General features: G+C 42.9%; 1 protein-coding gene across 1 annotated transcript; it reads left to right on the top strand.

Annotated features, from left to right (window-relative positions):
- Positions 1-1,198: 1,198 nt before the first annotated feature.
- slc2a2 (solute carrier family 2 member 2) lies at positions 1,199-20,422 on the top strand (the record flags this gene model as incomplete). Its single annotated transcript, XM_080012731.1, has 12 exons — positions 1,199-1,213; positions 6,786-6,881; positions 10,856-11,064; positions 11,236-11,360; positions 11,976-12,091; positions 12,788-12,950; positions 13,526-13,632; positions 13,729-13,809; positions 14,173-14,277; positions 14,917-15,018; positions 15,644-15,847; positions 20,225-20,422. 12 exons carry the CDS (start codon positions 1,199-1,201, stop codon positions 20,420-20,422), a joined length of 1,521 nt encoding a protein of 506 aa, XP_079868857.1.
- Between the last annotated feature and the right edge of the window lie 481 nt (positions 20,423-20,903).

The following is a 20,903-nucleotide window of genomic DNA, read 5'->3' as shown; positions in this document are numbered from 1 at the left end:
ATATATATGTATATACAGTATATGAGGCTAAAGTGCACTGAATACTGCGTGCATGTAAACACACTCCATGCTCTGTTCCCTCGTTCCATTCACTCAGACTCGTCCTGTGGAGAATTGTTTTTATTTTTTTCCCACATCATCACGGTTTCCAAATATGATGAAAAGAATTTGGCCAAAAAATGTTTTTCTTATCATCATTATTTGTCTTATTTTTCGATAAAAAAGACAAAGACAAAAAGACTTTTTTGGGAATATTTGACAGCAAGCAATGTAGACAAACGGCCGTTGACTCGCGCTTTAAGATTAAAAAATAATAAATAAATAAATAATGAAACTCTGCAACAAATAATAACAATCATCGAAATGTAGAATTTCAGTCATTTTGGTTTTGTTTAACAGATTTATTAAATTCGTTTTATTTCATTCACCAGATCCACTACAGTGACACATTCACTGTCATTTTAGCAATACCACGCTGTGGAGATCAAAGGACTGTCTTCCCTGTGTGTGTGTGTGTGTGTGTGTGTGTGTGTGTGTGTGTGTGTTAATAGCATTGTGGGTCTCGGGGGTTTAGTCGTTACACTGAGGTCTCTCGCTCTCTCTCTGTTTAAAAGGTAGAATGATTCTCTTGCTTTTTCTTTTTTTTTCTATTTTCATGACTGGAGTGAGTGTCACTAATGTCCTGTTTTTGGGGGTTTTCTTTGTTTTGTAAAAGAGAAATAAATTAAACTAGAACATTATGCTGTAAAGCAAAGAGTCGCCCTGGTTCTTGTGTGTGGGTCAGCAGAATAGCAGACTTTGCTCACTGGTGTATCATTAACTGATATGAAGGTTAAAAACTAACTAAGTTTTAAGTCAATGAGCTGTTGTCTTGGGGGGTGGATTTGGTCCATCTGCTGATATTTTTTAACAGACTTAAAAAAAAAAAAAAAAAAAAAAAAAGATCAGATTATTCATTATTAGTAAAAATGGCTCAGTGAAATGAAATGTGTATCGAGGAAAGGTGTGTGTGTGTGTGTGTCTGCGTGTGTGTATGCATATGTATGTGTATGTGTATATCTATGTCTAATTGTGTGTGTGTGTGTGTGTGTGTGTGTGTGTGTGTGGTTGCGCAGTGGGGAAACAGACAGCATGGCCGAAAGGTCATTGATGATTATTTTGTGTGCGTGTTGGACCTAATGGACCCTCTGCTCTCACTATGGAGTCAGGAAAGGTAAAGTAATGACTTGCGTGCATTCAATCTTCATATACTGGTACCTTTATTGTGCCATTTGAATGTGTGTTGTTGTTGTGACGTCGGTGGTGCATCCGATGCGATGATAATTCTGCATCATGATGCCTTTCTTGAAAACTATCCTCCTTGCAATGTTCTTTCACCGATGTTAGACTGCTGATTATGTGTTGTATTTTTAGTGCAAAAATATTCAGATGTTCCACTCAAATTATGAAATGAAATGTTTTTTTTCAAAATGTTGAAAAATGAAATTTTCGTTTTTAGAGAATATTTGTCATTTATGTGTGAAAACAAACAGCTCAGTTTCATGAGATTGTTGTTGTTGTTATTATTATTATTATTATGATTAGTGCATCACTTTTAGTCAAACAGGTGTCAAATCCCAAATCAATTTATTTAGATTTAAAGAGCATGTTAAAATGTTGACATTAGTTCAACAATCATCAGTAGAATTCTTCCATCTGTATTAACTTTAATTAACGTGTATTATGATATTTTGTGAAAGAATGTTTTCTCTAGTGCATGAAAACATGTCTCTGTGGAGCGGAGATTCGAGGCAAAATCCATCACCCATTAATGAATGAGTAAGCACCAGGAGCAGGGAAGACTAGTAAGGTTGAAAACAGGTTTTTTTTTTTAGGCAGAAACTAATAAAACGAATGGTGCATGGAAAATAGTGTCATAATAATATAGAAGAACATAACTTTTGCCTCATTAAGCACTGCGTTACAACAGCATTATGATAATGAACTCCTTCTGTCAACCTTTATTTATTCTTGAAAATCATCGAGGGCATGCCCTCATTTAGGACGATGATGGGAGTACATCAGAATAAATGGATAAATACACACAAGGAAACAAAGCAGGAGGGAACAAACAGCAACGGAGCACAGTCAAACACAGTTAAAAACCGTGACATGAGCAGTTTGCAATCATAGTCTGCACGCAAAGATATGACTGGGTCCAGTTTCAATGTGTGTTGTAAACGGTTCCAAGGGTCTGCAGCACAGACGCTCAAAGCACTTTTTTTCCAATCGGTGTTTGCACGGGGGGCTTGGAGCATTAGCCAATCCTTTAAGCGAGTTGAATATTGACCCTAGGACCAGCTTAATAAAGAGGTGATATATGATGCTAAGTTTAGGGTTTTGTAAATAAATAACAACCAGTGCCTGTCACGTCTTACTGTTAGAGATGCCCGCCCAACCTTCATATAAGATGCAGTGATGCGTGGAGGTAAAAAGTCTGAGGGCGGAGTGATGGACTGAATCTCGGGGTTTAAGAGTGGAGGCAGAGGCATGTGTATAGATAACGTCACCATAATCCCAAACAGACAGGAAGACAGGAAGACAGCCGCGATCATTCGCTTTTTACTGAACATGGGAAAATTCGTTTTGTTTCTGGACAAATATCCAATTTTTTTGCCGCAGCCTCCTGACTAGTGGGTCAACGGGAAATTTAAAAGTGACTTTTTGATCCAGCCGAGACATCAAGATATTTATACTCAGAGACCCTCTTGATATTGTGTCCATTCAGAAAGGTAATGTGCAAACTATCGTCCACAACATCTCTGGCCGTAGCCTATATTTAGTCTTGTTTGAATTTAGGACTAACTGCTTAATTGTAGGATACATTAACTGACGATTGTAGGGTTGAGGTGGCGTCGTTAGGGCATACCAGAAAAGCGACCGCAGGACGGGCTCTACGCTCCCATCGCTCCCTCTCTGACGGTACTGACTGCGCCCGGGGCCCCCTGCCGGCGATGGTGCGCAAAACCACTAAAAAACACCGTGTGTAATGGGGACACTTTCTCCGTCACTGTCTTTGGCCGATAGCTATTGGGTTTTTTTTTTTTTAACCACCACCCTTATGCGGTGGTACTACATGTGCAGATTTTCAAACCTGAGTTGCTTTCCTGCAATCGACAGCTTGAAGTGCCTCCTTAACAACAGAGGAAGTGAAGACCTGTAGGGGGAAGTGAGGGGTGCGGGTTCAGACTTTTCAAGGACCCGTGGCCACGCTGTGGGTGCACCGTATCAAACAGATTTCCGGCAGTGGTAAAAGGTGTGTTGAAGCCACGGCAAATCTTAAATGTCTTATCCATCAAGCAGTCAATAAACGTGGCGTGAGAAGGAATAGATGTAGAGGATTTGTTTCTATTTATATTTTCTGCTATCCAGAATTTTGACGGATTTGTAGACGAGCTAGAGATTAATTCAATTTACTAATTGGCTTTTGCTTTTCTGATTTATGTCTGAGTTGCCTGAAGTTTTCGGTCGATAGGTTTCTTCAACAGCACACCTCGCTGGAGCCCAGGCTTTGTCCCTTGCCTTGAACATCCTTGATAATTCTGTGGGAACCAGGGGCTTGATCTATCTTTAACCCTGAGCTTTTTAAAAGGTGTCAAATCAGCTCTGCCCCGTGGAGGCGTGGACTCCACTAGACCTCTGAAGGTGTCCTGTGGTATCTGGCACCAAGACGTTAGCAGCAGATCCTTTAAGTCCTGGAAGTTGCGAGGCGGGGCCCCCATGGATCGGAGCTTGTTGTTTCAGCACATCCCACAGACGCCCCATCGGATTGGGATTTCGGGAATTTGGAGGCCACGTCAACACCTTGAAGTCTTTATCATGTTCCTCAAAGCATCCCTGAGCAGTTTTTGCAGTGTGGCAGGAAGCATTATCCTGCTGAAAGAGGCCACTGCCATCAGGGAGTAACGTTGCCATGAAGGGGTGTAGTTGGTCTACAGCAATGTTTAGGAAGGTGCTACGTGTCAAAGTAACATCCACATGAACGACAGGACCCAAGGTTTCCCAGCAGAACATAACATTGCCCAGAGGGTCACGCTGCCTCCTCCGGTTTGTCTTCTTCCCATAATGCATCCTGGTGCCATCTCTTCCCCAGGTAAACAACGCACACGCACCCGCCCATCCACATGATGTAGAAGAAAACATGATTCATCAGACCAGGCCACCTTCTTCCATTGCTCCATGGTCCAGTTCTGACGCTCACGTGTCCATTGTAGGAGCTTTCAGTGGTGGACAGGGGTCAACATGGACACTCTGACCGGTCTGTGGTCTTTGTCTTCAATTTGTCCTACAGTAGCTCTTCTGTGGGATCAGACCAGATGGGTTTACCCTCACCATGACCCTGTCGCCGGTTCCCCGGTTGTCCTGCCTTGGACCACTTTTGGTAGGTACTAACCACTGCATACCAGGAACCGACCTGCTGTTTTGGAGATGCTCTGACCCAGTCGTCTAGCCATCACAATTTGGCCCTTGTCAAAGTGGCTCACTTCACCTAAATAACACCTTCACATGTCCCCTGCACTTTTTCAGAAGGCAGTATTGGACCCTTCCACTTTTTACGGCGCAAAAAGTAAAGTTAATTAAAAAAATAAACTGGAGGAACTGGAGGAACACTAGGACTACGCGGAAACAGTGCTCGCTCAAGCTCCCAGTCCCCACCTGCTCTCATTCAAAGCGACTCAAGCAGCCATCCAGCAGCTCAGCAGAAACGTGAGTGATGTCCAAATGGAAGACGGAGGACATAAGAAATTATTTTCAAAAAAAGAGGGTGAGTGGAAGTACTTTTATTTTTTTTGGAAAAATCATTCATTGAGTCTGTAGCTCAGCAGGACCAGGTGCCCCAAACAGGTGGTAGGCAGGGAGCAGGGACTGCGGGTAGGAAGTGAATTCTAGAATGAAGCGATAATGCCGTGGGGCAGACGGGTGACAATTTAAAACGTAAAAGGTGCCTTAGCGTGGAGTCAGGCCGCCACAAGACCTGTAGCCACCACCGTAATTGCTTTTATGCAATGTGATGGCCTGAGCTGTGCCAACACAGCGTCGAGTATTATCTCCAGTAAAATAAACTTTTTTTTTTAAAGAGGTTTGAAGTTTCTGCCTATGACAACTTTGTATTTAATAGCCTCTTGGCTCTAGTTTTATAATATGTACATATTGTGATATTCATATTGCTTTGAGGTGTAGGGCGGATAACGAGCCACTATTGATGCAAATTTGAACTAAATCCAAGCAAAAGGTGAAAAATGACATGAGATAAAGTAGGTACCCCCCAGAATGACTTGCCTATGGGCTGAGTCAATATATTGATCAATTTCATCGCTCGAGCCCTTTTGAGGATTTGTGCCTGTATTAACTGTGCCCCCCCCCCCCCCCCCCCCCACACACACACACACCTTTGAAATCAAAATTCCGCCCCTGCCCACCACATTGATTGAATTATTTCTGGGTGAGTTTACTTTTAGAGCATTAAATTGTGAGGCACACCCTCTTAAAACTCTGTCTATTCTGTACAAATTAGGGAAACCTCCTTTATGCGTACAGCACCTTGTTAAGCAAGGTTCCTGATCCACCCTGTGAAACAAGACTTCTCAGGTGATATTTTAATTGTTTGCATAGACTTGATGTTTAAATGCGTCAACCCCAGGCCCTTTCTGGATTTAAGAGTGTGTGGATCACCGGCACCGGATTGTACCACGTTGTGGGGGGACCCAGAGGGAAAATGAAGTTTACTGTCACGAACGTTAGAAGAATTGTCAATTATTAACAGGAACACGACTGAAGAGTGACTGAGGAAGTGTCCCCGTTACAAATGGTGTTTTATTTGCTGAAGGAAGCCTTTAATAAGGCCACGGAACACAATAAAATACATGAAAAATAAACACATTGTTTTTATTGGGATAGTGTGTTCAGAACGAGTCCGCGGAGAGGGCACAAATTTGGCGGAGGCGGTGATGAGCGAGCAACACACACTCATCGCGTGGCCACATGCAATACCGATGGGCTTTGGGGTCGACGTTATCGCCGGCGTTCAATAACCTCGCCAAAAAAAAAAACATTTTTCCATAAAACCTGAAAGTGGGAGGACAAAGAAATCCCAGTGTCCCCCCTATTCTGGCACCCACGGTGTGGGTTCAATAGGACTTGACCAGAGTCACTGGAGGGCTTACTCGCACATGGCAACCTGGACCTTGTTTGGGGTTTTGGGTGTTGTAATTGTTAAATATTCAGGATTATAATCACTTGTGCATGAAATAGTCTGGTGGTGTTTACGAGAGTTATTTATATTGTTTATTGGTGAATGCATTCCAGAAGTTCAATGGTCATAGGATGACAAAAGTCATAGTTATACATTTGTCTAAATACAGACAATGGAAAATGTTTGTTCCAAGCAATATTTGCCACTATTATATAAATATTTGTCATTATTTGACTTTCACATATTTTTTAAATAGTGTTCAACATGTGATGTCAATAGTGAGTGTAGTGTGTTCATCGATCAGTTTGCACTAAAACTACCAAGTATTTTTTTTTAATGCTTTTTATTTACATTTTTTGTTTATTTATTTTTCATTATTTTTAATATATTAATATATTTTATTTATTATTAATACATTTATATATGTTAGGTTATTCATATCAGATGTCTTATTTATTTAGTATATAGGCAGTAAGCTGCAGCCACTTATATCTCAAAGCTTCCTGATGAATGAATGATGCGGTGAATGAATGAATGCTGCGTCCCTGTGCAGCAGTTGAGCGTTACCTTGGCCCTGGCGGTGTTCGCCGCGGCGCTGGGCTCGCTGCAGTTCGGCTACAGCCTCGGAGTCATCAACGCCCCCCAGAAGGTACGTCAGCCATGTTTGTTTACTGACCTGGAGGACACACACACACACACACACACACACACACACACACACACACACACAGACAGACACACACACAGCCAATCCCGTTTAAATTCAGAGTCCAGTTGGAGGAGGATTCGGTCAAATTTAAATGTGTTGCGTTACATTCCATAAAACAAACATTTTATTTACATTATTTCATTCCTACCGCATTCCTTTTGGGGTGAATTAAAATATTGATCGATCGATCTCACCCCACGCACCTAATCGGGTCGTGGAGCGAGCCTCCACCTGAGCTGCGTCGGAACAGGAACCACTGAGATGGGACCGTCACACCTTGACTTCCATCCGATGGAAGCAGCAGGGGTCCTTGTATGGAAGCAAATAAGTGCCATAATGTTTTTAATATTTAAAACCATTGAATTTTATATATTGAAAACTTAACTACTTTAAATTCATAACACTGAAATATTTTTACTTCTTTTTTTTGTCAATGTTTAACAATTCTCATCCAAAAATTCTCGTTGCATATTCTCGTAAAACAAAATTCAGGTTGCTGGAATTCGAAAGGTGAAATTTGGATCAGAAAAATTTGGTTCCAACAGAAAACAAACCAACGCATGCACTGCAACTTAATAAACCATATGCAAATAGACAAAGCAAGCAAATTAAGAAAGCATCTAGAAAACGCACTGCAAATTCGTGCACAAGTGCATTATCAGGGCCACCGTACAGAAGTTGGTTTGTCTGCATTTGAGCTTGATTGCTTCTACCTGGCTATCCTTGGTATCCCGGATGCTGGATTTAAATTTTCAATTTGCAACTTGAATTTTTGGATCTGAATTTTTAAACATTGAAAAAAATACATTTGAAATCGGGTTTTTAAAATAAAAGTGAAAATATTTCAATGTTACAAATTGAAAGTAGTTTAAATTTCAATAAATAAAACTTAATGGCTTTAAATATTCAAAACACTATGGCACTTATTTGCTTCCATAGTCCTCTCCTCCAGTACAAGGACACCCATGAAGGCAGGGGATCATCCCATCACACGTCCCAGACTGCAGTCAAGTGTGATGATGAGGCCCGACCAGGACGGCTGGTGTCACTTTAAATTTAAACCTTGACGCTTGAATGGACACAAATTACATTTCTGCCCTCAAGGACATTCGGGACACTTTTTTCCGGAAATATAAAAAGCCTGTTTTCACTACGATGGGCAGGTGGGTGGCATTATCTCTGCCAACCATGAGGATGACAGTCAGTGTTGTGGTTTTGCCCTATTTTTTTATAAGTTATTCTGTCCCTTGCCCAATCGCTCTCTCTACCGCCGTCTCTCTCTCTACCGCCGTCTCTCCCTCTCTCTCTCTCTCTTTGGCTCGTGTTCCACCTAGCCTGCAGCCAGCTTCTCTCTCTCCCTGTCTACCTGCCGGCCCAGCCTGCCTGACCTACCTGCCTGCCCGGCCTGCCTACCTGACCTTCTCTGCCTACCGTGCTTTACATCCTGTTACACCCTTGTTCCCTTAAATAAACCCTAGTTCTTATATGCACCTATTCCTGAGTCTCTGTCTGCACTTGGGTTCACCCGACTGCATCGTGACAGTCAGTGGCAGGTCTGTATTAATATGGTAAAACTCCCAATGGCAGTGAGGAGCCTTTTCAGTGACACGGATGTTGACAACACTTACATTGTCATCGTTCTCAACTGGGTTGGGTGTCTAAATGATACAGCAAAGGGTACCAACTCCAATCACTGACAATGATATTGCCTCATGACCCTGACAGTCCAAGGGAAAATGAGCCCTTTCTCAAAGGAACCTCCTTGGGCTCTCCTGGTTCCTGCCCAGGAAGGGGCAGTGAGAGCAGAACGCAAACTCACGAATACTTGAACAGAATTGTCACAGTTACTAACAAGTTGGTACACAGGATCGAACATGCTCAACAGGTGTATGGTATCCCAGTGCATTGGACTCGCAGCCTCTGCCTGTCATGGGAGGGTTGGATGTACAATAAAGTCCCATAGTGAAATTGAAGTCCTATTCTGGAACAGACCTGCTCCAAATTCTGGTCTTCAACCACTGTCTACTTCCAAAGGAAACAGATTAAATCAGATCTATATTGTATGGGGTCCCTGACAGCTCAATGTACTGCAACTTAAGAAAACACATGCAAATAGACAGAACACAAGCAAATTACGAAAAATACAACCGCATTAATAGAAGACACAACTGCATTAACAGAAATCACAAAGGCATTAACAGAAAACACAACCACAAAACCACATTACAGAAGTGAGCCACACCGGATGCATTGATTTATCTAAAATAAAATGTATATAAATAAATCATTTTGTGCCTGTAATTATCCTCCATCTGCTTCCTCCATGCAATTAATAAATAGAAAAAAACAACCTTTATATAAATCCACAGTTGTTTTTTTTAAGCCATTTAAGTGCGAGAAAACAGCTTTCATCGGCTCCATCATAGTGTGTTGAGGTTTGCGAATGACTCCAATATTTTGAGAAAAAGGGGAAAAAGGGGATTCACTCACTTGTGAGTGAATCCCTGCAAAAGTGATTCTGAATCACACTCAGAGCTCAACTGAGCTGACTGAGGAACGGCTCGTTTCAGGAAGTGATTTTGTTCAGTTCATTCACTCGAAAGATTCAAATTGTTCACAAACCTCACCACGCTATCACAGAGTAGAAGCTGTTTTCTCTGGAACATCGCATTCAAATGGCTTAAATAAAAACTGTGGATTGATATTAAAGTTGTTTTTTATATTTATTAATTGCATGGGGGAAGCAGATGATAGATTTGGACATGGTGGTCTAGCGTGGCGCGACTGCTCTGTGATAGTTGTGGCTCCAGGTTGTTACTTGTATAAATGCTATATAATTACAGAGACAAAATAATTTAGTTTAATGTATTTTATTGTAGATAAATCAGTGCATCCGGTGTGGCCCACTTTGGTAATCATGTGGCTCCCTTCCGTAATGTGTAAATGCGGTTTTCTGTTAATGTGGTTGTGTTTTCTCTTATTGCCATTGTGTTTTCTGTTAATGCGGTTGTGTTTTCTCTTAATGCGATTTTGTTTTCATTATTGCCGTTGTGTTTTCTGTTAATGTGGTTGTGTTTTCTGTTAATGCGGTTGTGTTTTCTCTGAATGCGGTTGTGTTTTCTCTGAATGCGGTTGTGTTTGCTCTGAATGCGGTTGTGTTTTCTCTTATTGCCTTTGTGTTTTCGGTTAATGCTGTTGTGTTTTCTGTTAATGCGGTTGTGTTTTCTCTTAATGCGATTTTGTTTTCTCTTATTGCGTTGTGTTTCTCTTATTGCCGTTGTGTTTTCTCTGAATGCGGTTGTGTTTTCTCTGAATGCGGTTGTGTTTTCTCTGAATGCGGTTGTGTTTTCTCTTATTGCCTTTGTGTTTTCTGTTAAGGCTGTTGTGTTTTCTCTTAATGCGATTTTGTTTTCTCTTATTTCCGTTGTGTTTTCTCTGAATGCGGTTGTGTTTTCTGTTAATGCGGTTGCGTTTTCTCTTATTGCCGTTGTGTTTTCTGTTAATGCCGTTGTGTTTGCGTTAATGCCGTTGTGCTTTTCATAATTTACTTGTGTTTTGTCGATTTTGCATGTGTTTTCATAAATTGCCGTGCGTTGCACTTTCAGGGCCAACGTAATATTGAATCCACGCACATTAACTATATGCATGCAAAATAGATAATTCTGGACGCTTCTGAAACCAAAACCAACCTGACTTATCAGTAGACCTGTGGCCAATTAACTATGACACACCCTTGCTGTTTACACCTTCTCCAAACGTGTGGAAATTGACCTTCGAGCAATTCCATTGACGGGGAATGAGACTCGACATACTTCTATGCGATGACACAGACACAAAACAACAACATTATGACATTTCTTTCCAGGACCCATGGAAATGTCACTCAGTAACAAATATTTCCTGTTCTTCCGCAGGTGATTGAGCGGCATTATGGCCGCGTCCTCGGGGTGTTGTCAGTGGACAGTGCCACTGTCCAATCGGGGAACGGCACAGAGAAAGAATTCTGGGAGGCGAAACACCATCCCGCAGTGGTCATGTACTGGTCGTTGTCTGTGGCCATCTTCTGCATTGGAGGCATGGTGTCCTCCTTCTTTGTCGGGTTTGTGGGCGACATGAGAGGAAGGTGAGTGTATCCATCGATCTATCAATCAGTCAATCCATCTATCATTGTAGTTTCTCAGAAGAACCAATCTGGAATTACTTCTGCAACACAACCCATTCCATTTGAGCATTTTTATTTTGGTTTTTGTCTCCTTTGCTTCTGACCGCTTTCATCTTTACCTTGTTGGCCCAGAGTGAAGGGGATGCTGATGATCAACGTGCTCGCGGTGGCGGCAGGTTTGCTCATGGGTTTGTGCAAGATGTGGAAGCCTCACATCATGGTCATCGCCGGCCGTGCCATCATGGGCTTCTATTGCGGTAACGTGACATCGTCGACCGAATTTACACACGTTCACGATTCCCCCCGCGATGAGATGGGATGCGACCATTTGAAGTTATGCAGTTACTGCATTTTTTGTCAATGTTCATCCATATCGATAGTTTACTGACCACAACTTTTAGCAGCTTTATCAAATTCACCGCGGCTGCCTTTCACATCTTGCGCATGGCGGACCCCGCCACCAACAATGTTAAACAGCATGTTGAGGAATTCATTCATAATGCAAATAACACAGCTGTTCCCTATAAAGTGCCGGGAAAAAATAGTATATACTGTATATACATATGTGTTTTTTACTTTATATACATTTTAAACAGGTTTTATTTAATAATTGATTAAATCAAATTTTTTTTAATTATATTTATTCATTTTTATCAGACTGTTCAGCTTTTTTCTGCTGTGCAACGCACCAAACTTCACCCGAACAATTAATTTATTCCGACCCATTTTTCTGCACAAGACAAACGGACCCGTCTGCCTGCTTACTTACCTAATTATTTACTTGGTTCCTTACGAATTAACTCATTGATCGACGTCCTTCCTTCCTCTCACACTCTCTCTCACTAAGTCAGTGGATGGTGTTTGCGTTCCAGGGCTGACGTCTGGACTGGTGCCCATGTACATCGGAGAGATCGCTCCCAAGGCTTACAGAGGAGCGCTGGGCACGCTGCACCAGCTGGCTGTGGTCACCGGCATCCTTATCAGCCAGGTGACACACACACACACACACACACACACACAATACATCATTGGTTTATGCAGTGCTGCTTCCCCGTTTCCAAACAACGCTTTCAGTAACTTTTGCCCGACTAGTTGAGTTTGAACATTGCGTCTGTGTCTACGTCCGTTCATGCATGTTAACACAGGGGTTCCCCATTTGCAACCTTCTTGGGGAGGGAATTGAAGGGGGTCCGCTGCGAAATAATACTTTCAAAAAATATATTATTTATAATTTATTATTTATAAGGTGTTTTTTTTATTTTATTATTTTTTTTTTTTTACATTTTTCATGTTAACATTTTTTCACAAAATGACAAATCAGCCTCACTAACAAGGGTGAGATTTCTTTGTGCGGCTTGTAGTCATTTTCATCAAAGTTTAAGTGGAATGTACTGTGTGTGTGTGTGTGTGTGTGTGTGTGTGTGTGTGTGTGTTGTGTGTGTGTGTGTGTGTGTGTGTGTGTGTGTGTGTGTGTGTGTGTGTGTGTGTGGCCTAATTTTGCACTCCACACAAACCACTTGGCAGGTGACTATGCAGATATTAGATGCATACAACAAAACCTTTACTTACTTTTCACGGGAGGGGTCCTTATCCAGAGCTCAGTTGGGGAGTCCCTGCATATTTTTTATCCAAATCTCCGCCGTCATCACTGCTCGAATTGGTGCTTTGTTCTCGTTGCGTGTAGGTGATCGGCTTGGACTTCCTCCTGGGCAACGACGCCATGTGGCCCCTGCTGCTCGCTCTGTCCGGGGCCCCGGCCGTGTTGCAGTCCCTGCTGCTGCCGCTGTGTCCGGAGAGCCCCCGCTACCTCTACATCAAACTGGGCAAGGAGCAGGAGGCGCGCAAGAGTAAGACTCTAAAACAAATTTGGGAATGGCAGCCTGTGGTAGTGTTTTTCAACCACTCTGCCGTGAGTGCCCTGAAAATGTTTCAAATTCCACTTGAAAAATAATCGATAACAGCAATAGCTCTTGTGTTGCAAGATCAAAACGGCAAAGCTGGACTAATTCGTCATTTCCAGTCAGAATAGCAGCTCTGTTCACCCGAACGAGCTCATGTTCCACTCTGAAATGGAGAACTATAAGTTGTAGTTAGTAATTAGGCCAGAATAAAAAAGTTCTCCATGTTTCTGACATTTTTAGTGATAAACAGGTTAGTGGTATTGTGCCGCGTGGTCATTTAATCGTAAATAGTTTGCTAAATTGCCATAGTAAATACTGAACTACGACAAAAACTCATTGCGTAATTAAAAAACAAAAAAAAAAAAGAGAATTCAAGCGCTATGTCTGTCCACATCAGACGCTACAGAGACCAACAGACCTGACGGTGTGAGTCCATACTGTTAAGTTCGATAAGTCCTCGGTATTTCCTTGTAGTATCTCAACAGTCCTCCTCACCCCGCCCCGTCGCCTTTTTGCTGCAGGTTTACTCCGTCTGAGGGGGGAGTATGACCCCACCCCTGATTTGGAGGAGATGAGGAGAGAAAAGGAGGAAGCGCAGAACGAGGATAGGATCTCCATCCTCTCCTTGGTATTTCAGGAACTTCCCAATAGTGTCTCAGTAGTACTCATTTTAGATTTCCAAATCGTGTATTGTTCATTTTGGGACTGCAATGCTCTCGTCCAGATCCGTTCCTCGGTGTACCGGCAGCAGCTGTTCGTCGCCCTCATGATGCACCTCTCCCAACAGTTCTCCGGAATCAACGCCGTGAGTGATTGGATTCATGAGGGCTTTTTGCTCGTACTGCTACTTCTTATTTTGTTTCATTATAGTTCAATGCAAATCAGTGGATCACAGGAATTGCACGGATTTAGTTTTGTGTGATTTCAATTTATGCCTGGAACACAACACAACACCTGAATCGTCTATTTGATGAATCCAAAGTAAATCGAATATCAAATAAATGAGCTTTCTTTGCAATTTCATATTTCTGTGCATGATGGAAAGTGGATTAGTTTGGGTTTCCTGGTCAAATCATGCTCCTTGTGTCCGTTCATATCTGCAGTTGTGTTCGTGGGCTGAATCTGACAAAAAGGGTAAGCTTGATTCTTCACTTTTGTGACCTCTCAGATCTTTTATTACTCCACTGCCATCTTCGAGCGAGCTGGGGTGGGTCACCCAGTCTACGCCACCATCGGAATGGGAGCCGTCAACACTGTCTTCACCATGGTGTCTGTGAGTAGCCACACCGAATCCGAAAACGCGTAGTACCCCCCGTCCCCCCCTTAGTGGCCATCGGGTGAACTGCATCCGGGTTTCGCGTCACAAAATATGTCATAAAAATGGCAGAGCTCGTTTTTTTCCATGGCAACAGTGAGTAGTTTGCTCAGCTGGACATTTTTCATTTTCTATGAATGAGAGTTTAAAATTCCCTTCATAAAGTGTTTGCAAAGAGCGAACAAAACAAAAAATTACACACAGATCTTATCATATAAAAAGAGCTTTGATAGTGAATATGGTGACATCATTATTTTATAACAAGTCAATAAATAAGTCACTTATTTATTTAGTTTTTCACCCAGTTCCCCTAAAAACTTGAGTGATGAAGCTTTGTAGTGTCAGACCGAAACCTGTCGCAAGAATTTATTGTTGTCTGAAATAAATCTGTCAGGACAGTTGCACAACACTTTAGTGGTTCCGTGCTGCGCCCAGAATGGCGAACCACACACTAGACTTGCAGCGCGCTTTAGTAGGAGAGTAAACAGAACAATGTCTACTCATAGAACAGAAGTGTAGAAACTCTTTTTTCCCCCAGTGTGTTGCCCCCACGATGCATTGCAATACGCACGCGCTGACGAACTGTGCGTGCTGCAGGTGGCGCTGGTGGATCGGGCGGGGCGGCGTACTCTGTCCCTCATCGGTCTTGGCGGGATGTGCTGCTGCACCGTTGCGATAACGCTGGGCCTCAAACTACAGGTTAGTCCAATCAGGATTCAAAACCACTGCATGTTGACCAATAGAAACAAGCTCCTGGAGTTATATGTATATTTATATATATATATATACAGTGGGGAGAACAAGTATTTGATACACTACCAATTTCACAGGTTTTCCCACTTACAAAGCATGTACAGGTCTGTCATTTTTATCATAGGTACACTTAAACTGTGAGAGACGGAATATGTATGTATGTGTATGTATGTATGTATGTATGTGTATGTATGTATGTATATATATATGTATATATATGTATGTGTATGTATATGTATGTATATATATATATATAAGTAGTTGACAGGCTAAATTTGGAATGAATGAATACATGAATTCATTAATAAAAAAAATAAAACAAAGTACAAATGCCTGCAATACAATTCAAAATATATATATTTTTTGTGTAATACCTATGCAATAATGTAATACTGTCTTCAAAAATGGAAGTACGGGGTTTAAGAATTAAGAAATAATACAACTGAAAAAGAACACAAGATGAATACAAAACAGGAAAAGGAAAAGGAAAAGGAAAAGGCAATAACAGGAAACAGGAAAAGGCAATAACTGTGGCTCACACTGTATATGTTTTTTTACTTTTTTTGCCTAGAATAATTACTCCTGGATGACCTACGTCAGCATGTCGGCCATCTTCCTGTTCGTCTCCTTCTTTGAGATGGGCCCCGGTCCGATCCCATGGTTCATCGTGGCTGAGCTCTTCAGCCAGGGGCCACGGCCCGCCGCCATCGCTCTGGCTGGATGCTGCAACTGGACCAGCAACTTCATCATCGGCATGACCTTCCCTTACATAGAGGTATCTGTCTGTCAGCCTGTCAAGGTTACGAGTTATGGTTCAGAATAGTCGCCGGGAAATGCTCTTCCAGGTGGCTCACCACAACCTATGGATGGTCACCCTAGGCAGGAGGAAACACTTAAGCGGTCAATGTCCCGGTTCTATTGGCTGGGCATTTGGGCAGATGTGCCTACGTGGTGTTCCACGTGTCCCAAGTGCCAGCCAACCCTCTGGAGGTGACAGAGGGGATGACATGCAGGAAATGGCTTCCTGCAGGCCTGTTGGCCGGTCGGTCGGTCTGCTTGCCGCAGTGGCCCGGCTTCGATTCCGGCACGAAGCAATTTCCTGCAAGTCATCCCCTCTCTCTCTCTCTCTCTCCCCCCTGCCATGTTTTACTTTAATTTAGAGGACGCCCAAGAGTTCCTAAAGTTCCCAAAGTGTGCGTGACATAAAGGAAGTACCCTGGTTGGTCAGGACGTCCTTCAGAATCCCAACTCGGGAGATGACCTGAAGCAGCGCCTGTGCCACACTTTTTTTTAGGAAGGGGAGTCAACGGTGCGGACGGTATCGCCAGAGGGTTGGCTGGCACTTGGGACACGTGGAACACTACGTAGGCACATCTGCCCAAATGCCCAGCCAATAGAACCGGGACATTAACCGCTTAAGTGTTTCCTCCTGACTCAGGTGACCATCCATAGGTTGTGGTGAGCCACCTGGAAGAGCATTTCCCAGCGACTATTCTGAACCATAACTCGTAACTGGATTATCTCCTCTTCTGACTGTATGTCACGGCTCACTCAGTACAACATGTCCCTAATCACCGAAAAATACGGGTGAGTGAGCGCAGTGTCCTTTCACTAATTCGCCATCGATTTTAACTTCCCGCTCAAAAGCCGAGCGTAGAATATTGTCCTGCAACTGCTTCAATGGAAAGTCGTCCGTTGAGGAGGCCAAGGTGACTGGGGAAGATCCCAGTTGGGACTACCCTGCCCCTGACCTCGCGGCATCCCCTGACGTCACCCTCCACTTCACTGCATGCCGCACACACATCTCCCTACGAACCGTGTGTGCAAATCAGGGAGTGCAAAGGGAGGGAGTTGCAAAGCCTGATGTCTACTCCCTTATATCCTACTGGTACGTGGTAGGCCTCTTCTTGACCAGGGAAGGGGCCCGCAGACCGAACCACCTGCCCTACCTCCATCAAACTGCATCCTCACTTATGTGTTTCCCTTATCCAGGTGGGAGAGGGCGGTGTGTTCCGTCAGGGCAAATCCCTCGTCTGTAGATCTGTCGGGGCGGTATGCTAATTGATAGGCGTCCATGGTGTCCGGAAGGTTGGAACAGATGTGGTTTCTAACGAGCCGCTAGAAGCTCTTTATGATGATGGAGGTCAGTGCTACCGGTTGGTAGTCATTGGAAGGTTTCTTTGGTATAGGTACAATGGTGGTCTGTTTGAAGGAGATCGGGACCGCACACTAGTTCAGGGAAAGGTTGAATATCGAGGTGAATACCTCCAGCTAGTCGGTACTTGGTACTCTGCTCTGAAGACACAGCCTCAAACGCCATCTGGCCCTGGTGACTCCTGAGGCTTTACTCTTTTAAGAACCCTCCTCAGGTCAGCAGTAGTTAGTGCAGCTGCCCTGGTCCTCAGCTTGCCTCACAGAAGGGATGGGCATCACTACTATTTCTCCCTTTGTAGTCTGTGATGGAACGGAGTCCACACCACCATGTGTCTGGTGTGGTTGCTGTGGTAGTTAGACTCCAACTTGTCCTTGTAGATTGTTTTCACATCTCTGATGGCTTTCTGCAAGTCATAACTGGATTTTCTCAGGGCCTCCATGTCCCCAGAGGCAGAGGACCGTGCTCTGAGCTTAGCACGGATTAACCAAGGGCTTTTGGTTGGGGGAACGTCCCCACATTGACTTTCGGGGCAACATCATCACTGCACTTGTAGGCTGAAACAGAGTCTGTGTATTCATTAATGTCCCCATCAGCTGCCACACAGAACATCTGCTGGTCCGTGGTTTCAAAACAGTCCTGGAGGTTGGCAATGGAGTCCTCACACCAGCATTGAACTGCCTGAAGAACCGTTTTTTCCTCTTTTAGGCGTTGTCTTTTGAGAAGAATGGAGGTGTGATGCACCTTACCAAAGGCAGCGCAGGGAGAGGTGGTGTTGCTGTCCCATAGTTGAGAATACAGTTGGTCAACAGTCTGATCACCATGCGTGGGAAAGTTAATGTGCTGATGGTCGCATTTATGTAAAACTTCCCTAATTTCAGCCCCATTGAAGTTGCCGACAACAATAGAAGCTGCCTCAGGGTGAACGTTCTCTCGTCCATTGATTGCGACTTTTTTTATCTGCATGTGGGGATATAAAGACTGATGTGATTGAAGCAGAAGAGACGACTTTTACTGTCAAGAGCGAGAGGTCTGGTGATTAGTGTGTTGAAAGCACCACTACGTCCGAGCCCCAGCCACCCAGCCACCCCATAGACGCTGTGGTTCTGTCCTGCCGGAAGATGGAAAATCCACATTGCCCATGGTGATGGAAGGAAGATACGGTTTATATCTCCTTTTCTTCATCCGTCACTTAATCCCCTCTCTGCTTCCCCCGATGCCGTCTCCTTATTTCCTCTGGTACAGTGGGCCGCTCGCCGACGACCTGAGGCAACGGCATCAGCTGTTCTCAAGAGTAAACAATAGTGGTCTCTCAGCACGCAAATCCACCAGGAAAAGAAACAGTCCCCAGGAGTAGTAAAACGGTGAAAAAGGAAATAAAAAGTTTAGTGTCCATGATTATTGTGGTTAAAAATTTGATGCCCGTTTAACAAACAGTAAAAAAAAAATGATACCATAAATAATATAATTATAAATAATAATAATAATAATATAACTATGAATAATAACTATAAATAATGCAAAAAGTCAGAGCTTCTGAATAGGCAGCCGCGACTGGCGCCATCTTACTCGACTGAGTGAAATATGTGATGCTGGATAGCAGGGGAAGAAGCTTTTCGCGGCTCTCAAACATTCAGGAGAGGCAAAATGAGCAGAAAAGGCCATATACGGTATGTCACAACACCACTTTTAACAAATTGGCAAAATTCAAAATCCAAACTTTGGTTCACGGAAACCTTGAACTGCAACGCGTTCGGCAAACATTTGGTTCAAACGTTTGGTTCAGTTCACCTTTTGCAAATGCAAAAACCCAACAATTCTTCATCAGCCTGACCCTTTCAAAGTTGTGAACAAATGAGTGTTTTTCTTCTTCTTTCATGTTAATCTCTGTGCGGCGTGATTGGCTCAGAGACAGAGGGGGCGGGGAATGTAGTGACGCGGTCTACGTTCTCACTCGCCATTGGTTAAGCCCACTCCGTTTATTAACCCGTTAGTGACCCCCTGTGCTAATGAATTAAATTAAAATAATCAAGATGTTCTTAAGAGGCTTGTGCAGTGGGTTGTAAATAGCTCTTTCCATCTATGCATAGGGAATGTTTTACACTCCCAACTCAGGGCTCGAGGGTAACCGTGTCCCGGCGATGATAAAATCTGAATATGAAATATGAAGGAAGATTTGCAACTGCAGATGACATATTGTGCGGACTGCGCTTCAATCGCCGTCACAGCGGAGCATCTTTTCTGTTCGAAGATTTGTAAATGTGTGTGTATATATGTGTATATATGTATGTATGTATGTATATACATACATCTATACACATATATACATCATACATATACAGTATATATACATACATACATACACATATATATACACACACACACACACAGGCGAACTTTCCTATGTTTCAATGGAAATGTGCCCTGTGTTTTGTTATTGATTTATCCGCTACACCGTCCAGTTGTATGAACTAGACCTCCTACCACATGACGCAGTTGTTTTTAAAAACCTTTGTAGTCGAAAGAACTTTGCGATGCAAGACTAGCGTAGTGAACAAATCTTTGAAATGATTGCTCTTAATCCCTCATCGTACATCAAACCAACTGAATCAAATCGAACAAATCTTTTTACCGAGTGTCAAAAAATAATTGAACTTGTGCAAAATGTACCGAAACATTGAACAGTTGGACATGTACATTCAAAAGTTTAGAGAAGGTCAAATTAAGTTCACCTGTAGGTTCAAGGTTATAGTGCATTTTAGGTTCATCCTGAAATTTCACCCGAAAGCCGAATATCCCTATCTTTTTGTGAGTAGTGTATATATGTGTGTGTATATATGTATATGTATATATATGTGTGTGTGTGTGTGTGTGTGTGTGTATATATGTGTGTGTGTGTGTGTGTGTGTGTGTATATATATAAATATATATGTATATCTTTTTCCGAGGCTTAATTGAAATGCTGTGTAAATTAACATGAACATGTCGCTTGACTTTCAGGCTCTGTTGGGAAGCTACGTGTTCCTCTTGTTTGCTGTGCTGCTTTTCGGCTTCACCGTGTTTACGTACCTCCGGGTGCCCGAGACGAAGGGGAAGAGCTTTGAGGAGATCGCGGCCATCTTCCAGAAGGGACAGAGGAGGCCCCGCCCCACACCCGACACGCAACTGGAGCTGGTGAAATCAGCTACAGAGGCCTGAGAGAAAGCCCTGATGTTTGAAGGATCTTCAAGGACAAACTTTGACTTCTGGACATGAAACGAGGCAAAAGGACGTGTCTGCAGGACCCAAAGGGACACCCCAGGTTTAGGATTATAGTTATCATTTAGTGATATGGTCTCTGCATTACAATAATATAATATTATTTCAATTGCATAGTTTTTTATATCAATATAGCAAACATCATCATGTGTGTTGTTTATTTGTTGTTTACATGCTGTCATCAGGTTTTTATGGTGAGATGAATGGGGGAAAAAAAACAATTTTGTAACAATATGAATTCATGCCTCATGACAAAGTCAAGAAGTCAAGTTTGGAAGAAACCGCATCACTCACATCCAGAAAGGTAGATATACCAGACTGGAAAAACACGCCTGTACCTTAGGTTGATGAATCCCGGCGAATGGTCCCGGTCTATGCTGTTTGTTGGAGACCCCCCCCAATAAAATAAATGATACAATAA

Source organism: Zeus faber, assembly GCF_960531495.2.
Source record: "Zeus faber genome assembly, chromosome: 13".
Classification (NCBI taxonomy): Eukaryota; Metazoa; Chordata; class Actinopteri; order Zeiformes; family Zeidae; genus Zeus; species Zeus faber.
Note: the sequence above shows the minus strand (reverse complement) of the source record. Positions and strands in the feature narration are given on the sequence as shown.